We start from the raw sequence: 13,835 nt of genomic DNA, 5'->3' as shown, positions 1-13,835 counted from the left end.
TCCACCATATGAACGGTCTAAAGAAGAAAAATCACATGATCATATTAATCAGTGAAGGAAAAACATATGACAATATTCAAGATCCCTTCATGATAAAAATTTCCAGCAAAAATGGAATAGAAGGAAATTTGCTCCATCTTATAGGACATTACAAAAACAAATAAAACCTAGTACTAGTCAGTGCAGTAACTGCAATAAAGCAAATTAGACATGACTGAAATAGGATTAGCAAATGGATTAGAAGAAACCATCCAGAATGCCGCAAAGAAGGATAAAAAAGAAAACAGAAGAGAAAGGATATTAGATATAGAAATAAAGTGATTAGGTCCAATATATGTTTGATATATTACTCTCATAAGGTCAATGGGGAAGAGGCAATTTTTAAACAGATATTACCTGAAATTTTTCCAGATTTGATAAAAAAACATCAATTCACGATTCAAAAATCTCAAAAGTCGCAAACAGGATTGACACATTCACAAGATTTTACTATGACACAACATAGTAAAACTTCAGAAAGACAAAAAAATCTAAAAGAAGCTAGAGGAAAAATACAACTTTTAAAGAAGCAGTAGGCTGGTAGCCGACTTCTCATCAGAAACATCAGAGGCCAGAAGACAAAGGACTTTACAAAGCATCTTTACGGTGCTGAAAAGAAAATACTGTCATTCTCTACTTAGCAAAAATACCTTCCCAAGAATGAAACAAAATGAAGACATGTTCATGCAAACAAAAGATGACATTACAACACCAACAGATCCACACCAAAGGAAATTCTATAGAGAAGCCTCTCCAGGAAGAAAGAAAATGATCCCAAATGGAATGTGAAAGACACAGGAGGGAATAAAGAATAAAGTGATAATAAATACATAGGTAAATGTAAATAAGCACCAACTATGTCAAATAATAATAAGATCTTACAGGATTTATAAACATGAAGACTTATCACTGAAGGAGAGATCATAAGCAGGAAAAGAGTAAAAACGTTATAAAGGGTCCCTGTATTGCCTGAAGGACTGTCATGCCTGAGCAGACTTTGGCAAGTTAAATGGCAACTTAAGAATACATGTTGTAATTTCTAGGATAGAAGCAGAGTATACAACTTTAGGACTACTACAGGGAAAAAAGGGAATGAAAACAAAATCATTTCAAAAGAGGGAAGGAAGGAGAAAAAGGGGTGCAAGAGCAAAGGAGACAAATATGAGATGAGAAAGTTAAACATGAATATGTCAGTAATAACGTTAAATATAAGTGAATTAAAAGTTCGGGGGTGCCTGGGTGGCTCAGTCGGTTAAACGTCTGACTTTGGCTCAGGTCATGATCTCATGGTTCATGGGCTCGAGTCCCGTGTCAGGCTCTGTGCTAACAGCTCAGAAGCTGGAGCCTGCTTCAGATTCTGTCTCTCCCTCTCTCTCTCTGTCCCTCCCCTAAGCGTGCTCTTTCTCTCTTTCAAAAATAAATAAGCATTAGAAAAATTTTAAGTTCTAGTTAACACAAAAAAATTTTAAATCCAAGCATAGGATATTTAGAAGACACAATTCTGAAATGCAACTACACAGAAAAATTCAAAGTAAAAGGATGGAAAAAGATAAGCTTGGAAAATGCTAACCAAAAGAAACTCAAGATAGCTATTTTAATATCAGATAAAGTAGACTACAGAAAGTTACCACAAATAAAAAAAAGGGGGGGAGGGTTTATTTCATAATGATAAACAGGTCAACTCACCAGGAAGATATAATTACTTTAAATTTGTAAGCACAAATAAATAAAGCAAAATTTGACAAATCTACAAGAAAACAGGGATTTAAATCTATAACTCATAGATTTTAATACATCTCTCAGTAAGAAAATGAATAAGCAGACCAGTAAAGTTTCAGGAGATTTCAATAGGACAGGTGTAGAACACTCTACCTAACAACTCTACCTAACAACTGCAGAGCACACATCTAAGCATACATGGAACATTCATAAAAATTGACCAATTTAAATTTCGACAAACTTAAAAAAAATGTTTATTTATTTTGAGAGAGAGAGAGAGCATGCACAACTGGGGAAGGGGCAGAGAGAGAGTAAGAGAAAATCCCGCACTGCCAGCACAGAGCCCAACTCAGGACTCGAACTCACGAACCATGAGATCATGACCTGAGCCAAAACCAAGAGCCAGACACTTAACTGAATGAGCCACCCAGGCACCGCTGAACTTTTTTTTTAAGTTTATTCATTTATTATTTCTGAGAGAGGGAGAGAGAAAGAGAGGAGAGACAGAGAGAGAGAGAAAAAAACAAGCAGGGCAGAGAGTGAGAAAAAAAAAAAACAAGCAGGGCAGAGAGTGAGAAGGAGACACAGAATCTGAAGCAGGCTCCAGGCTCTAAGCTGTCAGCACAGAGCCCAACGCAGGGCTCAAACTCAACCTGGGCCAAAATTGAATGCTTAACCAACCACGCCACCCAGGCACCCCTAAAACTTATGTTTTTTTTTTTTTAAGGTTCATTCATTTTTCAAAGACAGAGGGAGACAGAGCACGAGTGGGGGAGGGGCAGAGAGAGAGGGAGACACAGAATCTGAAACAGGCTCCAGGCTCTAAGCTCTCTGCACAGAGCCCAACGAGGGGCCCAAACTCACTGACAGCAAGATCATGACCTGAGCGGCGAAGTCAGATGCTTAACCAACTGAGCCACCCAGGTGGCCCAAAACTTACATTCTTAAATGTATTTATTAGAAAGAAAGACTGAAATGAGCTAAGCATTTATCTCAACAAGTTAGGGAGAAAAGAGCAAAATTAATCCAAATAGAAGGAAATAATTAAAAATAAGAATTAATGAAATAGAAAATAAACATGTAATAAAACTAGTAAACTTAGGAGGCGCCTAGTGGCTCAGTTGGTTAAGCATCCGACTTGCTGGATGGCTCAACTGGTTAAATGTCCACCTCTTGATTTAGGCTCAGGTCATGATCTCTTGGTTTGTGTGATCCAGCCCCACATCCGGCTCTGTGCTCACAGCAAGGAACCTGCTTGGAATTCTCTCTCTCCCCCTCTCTCTGTCTCTTCCCTGCTCATGTATGCTCTCCCTCTCAAAATAAATAAAATTAAAAAAAAAACAGTAAACTTAGAAGCAAGTTATTATAAAACATTAATAAAGCTGATAAACTTCTGAAGAAAAAGAGAAGTCACAATAAATGGCAGTAAGGAGAATAAAGAAGCAATACAACAGATGCTGCAGACCCTAAAAAGATAATAAGTTGCTGTGAACAATTTTATAGGAAGAAATTTGAAAATCTACACAGAAGAATAAATTCTTAGAAAAATAACTATCTAAAACTTATTCAAGAAAAAAGTACAGATAAACATTCTCAAATCAATAATATAAGCTTCCTCCATGAGGCCTATGTCCAATTTACCAAAATGTTAAGAGGGGTTATCTCTGGTTATACTAATACAAATGATTTTATCTTTCTCCTGCATTTTTCATATTACCTACAAGGCCATATGAATAAACTTGGATTTCAGTGTTAATTATGCCACAGGTCTAGCTGTGTCTTTGATTAAATCCTTTAATTCTCAGATCTAAAATTCCTGTACTAGGTCTAAACTAAAAACATTTCATTTTATGTGCCAATTTAACATAGGAGATCGACACTGGGGCGCCTGGGTGGCTCAGTCACATGAGCGACCAACTCTTGATTTCAGCTCAGGTCATGATCCTAGAGTCGTGGTATCAAGCCCTGCATCAGGCTCCATGCTAAGTGGGGACCCTGCTTAACATTCTTTCTCTCTTCCTCTGCCCCTCTCCCCGACCCGTGTTCTCTCCCCCATCCCGCCTCTCTCTCACTCTCTCTCTCTGTAAAATAAAAAATAGGGGCACCTGGATGGCTCAGTTTGTTAAGCATCCCACTCTTGATCTCGGCTTAAGTCATGATCTCACAGTTCCTGAGTTCAAGCCCCACTCAGGCTCTGTCCTGTCAGTGCAGAGCAGGCTTGGGATTCTCTCTCCTCTCCTCTCTGCCCCTCTCTCACTAAAAATAAATAAATAAACTTAAAAAATAAAATAAATTTAAAATACAAGATCAACATTAATACTACCATTTCAAAAAGAAAAAAATTTTTTTTAATATATACCAACCACATTCAAGAGGGATATATCAAAGAAACAGCTGGATACAGAAGTTTGGAATCAGACTGAGAAGGAGCAGGTAAGGGAAGTAGAGGAAAACCAAGAGAGCTATTGAAGAAAGTATTTCAATAAAGAAGAAAAAGCAATTTTACGGGAGAGAAAAGGAGAAACTGACACAATGCCCTTGAGTAGATTAAAGGGGATAAGAACTAGGTTATTAATGAGGATTTCTCAAAACTTCTATAATATTGACTCTGTGGGGGGCTGTCCTTTGCACTGTATGACATTTATCAGGCTCTCTGGCCTCTCCCCAGGAATTATCTGTCCTCCCCCCACAACCCTGTCACAACAATCAAAAATGTCTCCAGATATTGCCAATGCCCCCTAGGGGGCAAAACTGCTCCCAGTTTAAAATCACAAGTATAAATGGAAGAAATGGCCTTTGCTGGAAATACTGACAATTTATGTACATTAAAGGCATGACAGAAGATGCTATGGGTAGAGTACAGTATAATTTGAATATCTCCTTCTGATTAGATCCTCCAAAATATACACACAGCTAGCATATCATAAAACCAAGGTCATTACTCCTAGGAAAATGTTACTATTTTGTTCCTGAACTACAACTACCATATAAGCTACGTGTATCTTTGAACTGAGTCTAAGCCAAAACTTCTATATATTTTTTGGGTCCATCCATGCCACCTTGCAAAATGCCCATATGGTCTCAAGTTTCCTGGGTTTTTAATTTTTTAAGGTTTATTTATTTTCGAGAGAGAGACAGAGTGCAAGCAGGGGAGGAGCAGAGAGGGGGAGACACAAAATCTAAAGCAGACTCCAGGCTCTGAGTTGTCAGCACAGAGCCCAAAACAGGGCTCGAACCATGAGATCATGACCTGAGACGAAGCTGGACGCTTAACCAACTGAGCCACCCAGGTGCCCTTTCCCGGTTTTTCTTAAAGCCACAGGATGAAGACATCATGACTTAGTACAAATTAAATTAAATCCTGAGAAGCCTGATTTTCTAGAGAAAGTGGCCCTAAAGGAATGTCTTCACTGATAATCTAAGAAGGTATTATTTATAGTTTTCAAATCATTCCACCAACTTATCATGTACTTAGTGTTTAAAGAAGTCTCCCTCTATGCACTGGCCCTTTTATACCTACTGACTTCTCTATCAGAGGGATAGGAGATAAACATCTTATTTTGCAGGCACTTAGAATGGGAGGAGAGGAGAGCATTAAACAAGCCCTTAGCAATCATGAAATGAGAAGTTTTGAGAAGAAAAAGCACAGGCAATTGGGTTCACATATATGCATCAAGTCCCAGGGTAACAATGAGCTATATCTAAGAGAAAGAAAATACAGTCATACCACCTGTGTAAGTTGCACCTGCTTCCTCAATAACAGGTTCTATATCCTGTTACATAATGAAATAGAGTTTCAGAGCAAAAATGTAATACAAAAGGATTCTACAAAGTCAAAAAGACTGAAAACACTAACATTTCTATTAAAATATTTGACTTCCAAACTTTCTTTAAAAAATAACCCACAAGCTTGAAAAGCCTTATTAAATGTGAATTACAGATATTTTCTATCATTATCCCCTTTTAAATACTGCTTTGCTTTCTGTCATAGAAGGAAATTAAATTGGTCAGGCATGACTTGTTTTTCCACTGTGCCACTGCGGTTGTAACCCAACACCCTGTGCTCTTTTTGATAATTAAATACTGAGACTTTGATTCGTTCTAAAAACTTCCCAAGACCCAAGGTAAGGTACTGATTGTAATTTCAAAAGTCATCTTATAAATACCTCAAATCCTAAGAACATAAAGTAGAGAAGTAAGTATATCTACAGGGTCAAAAACCTGAATACAATCACATTGGCCCCATCTCCCACTTCATTTTGCACTGTGACAGTCCAGGGCAACTATTATCTACCATCCACTGAGGGTACAATCGTAAACAAGAGCCATCTTCTCCACTGTGAGCCCAAAGAAGACACACGATTTCATAAACACTCTGCGTAGCTTATTCCTTGAGCCAGAAAGGACGTCCCTAACTGTAAAGTCAGACCAACTGTCTTATAAGTGGAGAGGCAATATACAAGAGACTATAACTTCACCACAACCGCATTACAGTTCTGGTCCATTTTCCCTTTCGCCTCTTACAAATTTCTAAAGAAATCCATACAATGCTCATTCAAGGTCTGAATACTTAAAAAGAACCTAATTTAAGAACCTCATTTTACAGATGAAAACCCTAAAAAAAGTTTCAATACTTTATCCAAGGTCACTTAAGTTGTTGGTCTCTGACCACTCATTTCTAAGGGGGCATTATTTGGGACTTGTACCACAGTTTCTCGGTAGCTGCTATAAGCAGAAAGGCTAACTAACAATCTACACAGGGACATAAGTAAGAACTTATATAACCTCCTATCTACCTACAGGTTCACACCAAACACATGCCCACAAAAAACTCTGAAAGGTATCAATGTACATAAACAAGAAGCTACTCTCCAGGAATAAACCAGCTGTCTTTTCTTGGAAAACAACTCCACTCTAAATTCTTGACTGCTGTCTTTCCCTTTACTATCAGCACAGGCTGTCAATAGCTGTAAAAGTTGTTATAGACACTGATAACCCACCAGCTAAAGAAGCATTCTTCTGTCCAACTTCCCCACTCTCCCGGCCAAATGTGATCTCTTATTCTTGAATTCCCACAAGAATGTAAGTGCCTCACAACACCACACAGCCAGCCAGCTGTGGTTAAGTACATGTCTTAACTCTAAGTAGATAGCAGGTTCCCATACTTCTTCAATAAACTCCTCGAAATCAGTACTATGTGTTTTTGTTCTCTTGATATTGCTGTTGCTGTTAATCTCCAGAGAGCCTCATAGACCTATGTGCTCAACAAATATTTGCTAAATGGATATGAACAGGCTGATCATTTTCCAAATTTGGTGTTGACATAATTCTAGGACTGGAATGTTATTATACCACAGTAGAATTAAAATATATCTAAATGCCAGGGGGGAAAAGGTCATATAACAGTAACTTCTAACGTTTAAATGAATGTTTTTGCATTCATTACTAACTTTCTGGTGGTACTTGAAGAAAAAAAAAAAAAAAGCTAAAAATCTATAGGTAACATTTGCTAATTATATTTTTCCACATTCTGAGGGTGTTTTCTTATTTACTAAGGTAGTCTTGTGGGGGCTTTTTTAATTGTTTTGTGAAGGAATAGTCACCCGATAATTTACCTGTTATATCACACCATTCCTTGGCTTTTGTTGTTCTTGCCATTCAAAAAGGCCTAATACTTTTCTGTCTTTACAACTGTCAATCTTAACATGAAATCTTTTATCTTCCCAACTATATGTGATCTCTTTCATCTGCCTTACATTATAATTATGTATATCATTTTTAATCTCTACCAGTATATGACCCTGGTAGGGAGTGAAAATGACTAATTTTTTAAACTTTGATTAGTGTGTTGAATTCATATCAGACTGGAGTAACATCAACTGTCCTATATAACTGAAAATACAGTCTGTACCCCTTAAGGCCAAAATGTGAAAAAAAGTTAAACTGTATTAATAATCATGCACCATCATTATTTTAATTGATATCTTAATGCTTACAGAAAAAATTTTAAAAACCTAAAGACTATTTTTCAGGAAAGCAATAAAAACATAATTAAGGAAAATTAACACTATCTGTTACATTAAGCTCTAAAACATTCACTTATAAGAAGGTAGCTGGGAATGTCTCACTGACCAAATACAGACAACAAAGCTCATATATGGCAAAATCATCTCCTTGGACTAGCCGGTACCTGATTTACTACAGGATAACAGTATTTCCAGAACTTAGATCTTGAATGATCAAAAGATAATATATACAACCACACTTATGAAATCATAATTGCTTTTAAAAACCACTAACTGCCCAAACACAAATGAAAAACCATCCTAGCACATGTTAGCACTACAGATACACACATCACTGGGACTGTCCACTACAAACTGCACCACCATGACAACATAGCACAGATTGGGCCATGGTGACATGAGCAGTCATTCACAACCCAGTTGATCACACCACCCACTACCCACCACGCACAGTGCAATATATATACACTGTTTTTCAACTACAATGTTACGAACACTTCAAAATTCTTTTAGAACAATTCTTTTTTAAAAACTTGCAGTTTATAAACTCTGAAATAAATGATCTATTTTGAAAAGATCCTCAGGTTATCATGAAAGATATCATTAGCTAAAACCCACTGTCTACTTGCAAGACAGTCTTTCTTTCCACATTGGCCACGTTTGTGCCTTTCAAACATACACATACCCTTCAAAGCAAGTACTCTGATAGGAAAGAAACATACTACAGAAAAAATCCTTCCAGATGAGAAGTCACAAGACCTCCATTCCAGTCCTGGCCAGTCCCCTTTTTAATCATCTGACCCAGAACTAAAGTTTTTCATCTGACTGCTATACAAAGCAAATGGCACACTCTATGTAAAAGAGCTTTACTTTTGTTTTTTTATTATTTATTTTCACTATACTAATGTAGGCATTCAGTTGATTGTTAGTTGATTCTAGAGTACGCGAAAACAGCTTGTTCTCAATTTTTTTTAAGCAAATCTGTTCTTCTTAGAGTCCAAAAGGTCATTTCTACTTCATGATGAAATTATAACCGGATCAGTTCATTCAAAACTAAGATATTAAAATGATATGGTGTGCAGCATGTATCTGTAAATGCCAAAGTGCCAAAATAATCAGACTCCTAGGCAGGCATCCTAAACGAAGTAAATTTTGAGTTACATTTAGGAAAATAAAAAGGGTTCTCGTATTGCAACATAAAAACATAGGACATTGTAAGAAAGATTAGTAGGTCTACAGCAGAGGGGCCAAGGTGAGGAGTACATATAATCAAAAATAAAGTCAAAGATGACAAAAGAATATCTGACAAGTTGAAATCTCATAACACATCTAACAGGAACTCTTAATATTCTTGAGCCAAAAATGATATGGTGAAATGGTATTTGAAGAAAATTATCCCAGCAGCTGTGTGGAGGATGAACTTATCAGAGAGGAGTGTCAGGAAAACTAGTTTACAAGTGTTTAAGTAATACAATTTAAGTACTACAATAAGATGGTAACTAAGAAGATGAAAAGGGATAAATCTGATAGACACTGTAAGGAGTCAGCCACCCTTGGTGACAGGTTGAATTAGGGAGGTGGTAAAAGACTTGAAAATGATCTCAAGGTCCTGGTCATGGATGGTCTACATCATAACCACACCTGTGCAATGCTAACAGTTCTTGCACTGGCTTTTCCAGACTGCATCTGAACCTCTTTAGCTCTTTGCACTGTTCCCACAATGAGACACTGCTCCACTTTAGATGGAAACAGAAAACTACCACCACCATGATAGTGTGGAAATACCCTATAATCCAAGGCTCCAGATTTCTTGATGAAGGAAGCCTACTCTTCTAAGGCTAGGGAACTTTCTCCCCACCTACAGAACTGGGGAGAGGGGAATTTCCTCTCTCGATGCCCCAAACTGTCTCTATACACTTGAAGTCCAGCTCAATTCTACACAGATTTTTAGATACAAAACACAGATGACACCACTGATAGGTCATGTGTAACAAAATAAGTCAGCCAAATTATATCCATAAAGGTTCATTCTAAACTGAAACAAAGCGAAGTTGATTACATTTAAAAATTAAAATGGCCAAAGGCAATCTTATGGGTTTATTTTTTAATGTATCGTAACGATAGATAAATTCTGTTCCAGAATGCACTGTGCTACATAATGATTCTGCAGTTTTGCTGGAGCTTTTCTTATTTCTGCAGCTTTAAACACATGCTATTGGAAAGCAGACATCAAAGAGTTTTCCTTGTGTAAAAAACATACCATTAAGCTATTTCCAATTTTATGAAGCACAAGCTATCAATAACGATGTGTATTTGATCAAGATCTTATGACTACAGTGTCTTCAAAGAAGGATCTTGAATAAATTTAATAAAGAAAAGGAACTCGTTTTGATCCCTGGGAGTCCGTCTATGGGTAAAAAGAGGTTCTAGGGCTTAATTGGAATTAGCTGTAATAACAACATCCATTCTCCAAAAGGACTGATGGTCCAAGCTCATTGAGAAAACATGTCTTTTCCATCGAGATATTAAAGATGTTCGAATACATTATTGTTTACACACACTTTACCCGCACAAACAAAAAAACGGTTATAACATTTTCGCATTGCCTTAGTTTAAAAACAAATAAACCAGCCTACCTTGCAAACGGATTAAATATTACCTAGGAAGGTTACCAAACTGATCTCGTGATAAAAAGCTCTCCAAGCCACTGTCACTCTAACCCTTCCATTTAGATTTTTTTCGGGGGCAAAGAATGAAATGCCCTATTTCCTTGTTCGAATTAAGATTCTGCATATCAGGAGATATAGAAGATCGGGTCGTATCAGGTTTTAAGCCACAGGCGGGCAAGGGGAGCCAGGTGCAGCATCGCCTTCATGCTCCGAGACGAGACCAAGTCTTCGCCTCCACGCCGAGAGCAGGTGCGAAAAGGACACTCTGGGGTTTCAGCTACTGCAACCATCTTCCTCCACCGCAGACCCAGGGCCGCCCTAGGAGAGGAACCTTCTAGTCCAGTCACCCCTGGGGGCCCGTTTGCTGAGGGCAGACGGCGCGGTGGATTCCTAATCCTTTCCCCTGACGGGTAATTTCCTACACCAGCCCAGGGATTCACAGTACCACGCCCGCCCCCCGAAATTGGGCTGCAAAGGGGACGCAACTGGGGCCCACCAGCACCTCACAGCCTCCCCTGGGAGGCGTGGGCCGGGACAGGGGCTCTCAACCCCCGGTCTCTCCCTCTCGAGTACCCGGACGCCGCTCACCGTGAAGGGGACATCCCCGACGCTGCCCACAGAGTAGCAGTTGTCTCCAGGGTTGACAGCCCCGGTGAGGACCTGATGCAGATGCATCTCCGAAGCCCGGGCTGACAAGGGATTGCGCGAGAGGAGCGACGAGCCACGCGCCCGGCTGCGAGAGCGCTTCCCCCTCCGCCTCCCTGGGGACCCACCAGACGGCGGCTCCGGCTTAACGCCTCGCCCCCCTCTTGCCTTCCCCCTTCTTCGTCCCTGCCATGGGAGCTCCTCGACCGCTGCCGCCGCCCGGATCGCCGCTCGGCTGCGGAAATGCCCGGATGCTCCCACTGCCTGCTGCACCGGCGCACAAATGCGGGAGGAGCGCAAGGGTGCGTGTACGGCGGGGGCGGGGGCGAGGGTGGGGGCGGGAGTGGGGGGGGTGGTGCCGAGGTAGCGCGTGAGCCGGGAGCGTGCCGGAAAGGACGCTCCGCCCGAAAGAGAAGGGCGGTGCGCGCGCCCACCCCCAAGGGAGCGACAGTAGAGTAGGAGGGCAAACCCCTCCTCCCGCTGCTAGGCTTTTAGCTCAGTCCCGCTCCCCGCCGCGCATTTGCGCGTGCGCGCGCAGTGGTTTCCAGGGCAATTGCGCGCGCCGCGTGGACCCTTGTCCCGGGATTGCGCGCGCAGACCTGCGGGAGTTCCCTCGGAGCCTCCCGGCTGCGGCCAATGGGGGCGGGGCGGAGCAGAGGCCGCTCAAGGCCACGCAGCAGTTCTCTGGGGACACGCCTCTGTGTTTAATCCACTCCCTGGTACACTGTGTGATGGTCTGGGCAGTTGACCTCAGGACGACGCCTGTCACCGGGAAATTCCACCTCGGAAAATCTTAGATCCTGTAGGGCTTTTTTACACTTAAGTACGTAAGGTATTTAATTTTACATAAACAATAAAGGCATCTTGCAACTTATTGGAGAAGCCGTACTCTCCTGACAGCAAATCATTTTGCTCCCACCGTTTGTCACGGATGTTCTAGATAGCGAAAGGGCCCCCTAGAGACAGGTGACTCCTCTAGACTCTTTTTCGTGAGTGATGTCATGGATTCACAGAATCACCTGATTTTTCCACTGTATGCTAAACTTTGGGTGGTTGATACAGGAATCAGATCCCTGCTCCAGGTAAATTCATCACCAATTTTTGAACCTATACTGTGTAAAGGTATGGGCAAGGGAATAGAAGGGATTCCAAGACACAACTATCTAAAAAGGCAGAATGCCCAAAGTGTTGGGATTGAGACACAATAGTCTATGCACCACTGAAAAGGAAGAATACTTCTGACTAAGGAAATGAATGAGTAAAGTGTTACAGAGACAGTGACGTAAACTCTGGGTAGAATTTTGGCAGGTTGGAATGGACAAGAAACTGCATTCAAATAGAGAAAATAGCGTGATCTAGAGGTATAAAATGACAGGATGTTTTAGAGAACAAAGATTAATGTTTGGGGCAGATGATATATAGAGCGGGGAAAGGAAATGATACTTAGCAAGATAAGGGTATCCAAGATGTAGCTTGTGGCCTGCCTGAACAAGGACGTCTTGAATGCTCCATTAAGAAGTTTAGATTTCATTCTGAATGCAGTGGGGACTCCATCAAATGTTTCTGCGCAGAAATTTCTACAATCAGAGCTGTTTTAGGAAGATGACTTTGTAGCACTGTGAAAAATAATTAGAAGTGGGGTGGGGGAGAGGAGAGGGGTGTGAAGATAAGAGGCAAAGGCCTGGCAGAGATTGGCAGTGTGTTTCCTGGAAAAGAGAAGGAGGAGTCAAAGATAGTTCCCAGCAACCTAGGGCATTTCCCTTTTATTTTTCATTTAGTGGCATAACTTCCTCCAGTCACCCAGACTAGAAACCACAGAGCCACTTTGGGCTCCTTCTGCTCCAGCCCATATCTAAGGGTCCCATGCCGAGGTTCCTAATTCATGACCCTGAGCATTCCCCACTGCTATTTACTTTCATTTCTGACCTCATCTTTTCTCATTCAATTGCCATAATGGCTTCCTAACTAGTTTGACTGCCTTCCATTTCTTTGCTCTCCAACACAATGCAGCCAGAGAAACCTTTTTAAAGGAAAAAATTCCTCCACTTAAAATCTCCACCCCTTGCTGGTTAAAGTCTAACTTCCTTAGTTTGGCTGACAAACCCATTCATTCTGGCTTCTGTGGATCTTCCTGTTTTATCTCAGGATATTCCTTCACATCCACTATTCTCCAGCCCCACTGAGCTATTTGCTGTTTTCAGAGCATACTATGTTCTTTTATGCTTGTCTTGGTTCATGCTCTTTGCTTTGTCTGGAATGCCCTTCCTCCTCTTATTGACCCTATAAACCCAGTTTAGTTTAAAAGTCACCTATTAGGGGCACCTAGGTGGCTCACTGAGTCTGTTAAGCACCCGACTTTAGCTCAGGTCATGATCTTGTGGTTCACCAGTTCAAGCCCCGAGTCGTTGGGTTCTGGGCTGAACGCTCAGAGCCTGGAGCCTGCTTCAGATTCTGTGTCTCCCTCTCTTTCTCTGCCCCTCCCCCGCTCATACCCTGTCTTTCTCTCAAAAATAAATAAAACATTTTTAAAAATTTTTAAAAAGTCACCTATTCAGTAAAGTCTTCCTTATCCCCCCCCCCCAATACTTTAGGCTTCCTCCTCTTGAAGCACACATATATATCACTTATTGTTTTGTGTCCGTTTCTTCAACTAGAGTCTTAGATATTTTATGTCAGGATCAATATCTTATTTTCTCTGTTTCCCAGCACCTGAATAATAGCACAGCTGATCCTTGAG

The 13,835-nt window shown here is 40.6% G+C and overlaps 1 protein-coding gene across 4 annotated transcripts in view; it reads right to left on the bottom strand.

Moving 5' to 3' along the window:
* The window catches only part of DMXL2 (Dmx like 2), a 151,693-nt gene extending 140,342 nt beyond the window's left edge, over positions 1-11,351 (bottom strand). For all 4 annotated transcript variants that reach the window (XM_011282863.4, XM_019832421.3, XM_019832420.3 and 1 more), the window contains exon 1: positions 11,042-11,351. In XM_011282863.4, the coding sequence (XP_011281165.2) occupies positions 11,042-11,128 (87 nt within the window). In that variant the 5' untranslated portion in view covers positions 11,129-11,351. The remainder of the gene's footprint in view (positions 1-11,041) is intronic.
* Between the last annotated feature and the right edge of the window lie 2,484 nt (positions 11,352-13,835).

Source organism: Felis catus, chromosome B3, assembly GCF_018350175.1.
Source record: "Felis catus isolate Fca126 chromosome B3, F.catus_Fca126_mat1.0, whole genome shotgun sequence".
NCBI classification, from domain to species: domain Eukaryota; kingdom Metazoa; phylum Chordata; class Mammalia; order Carnivora; family Felidae; genus Felis; species Felis catus.
Note: the sequence above shows the minus strand (reverse complement) of the source record. Positions and strands in the feature narration are given on the sequence as shown.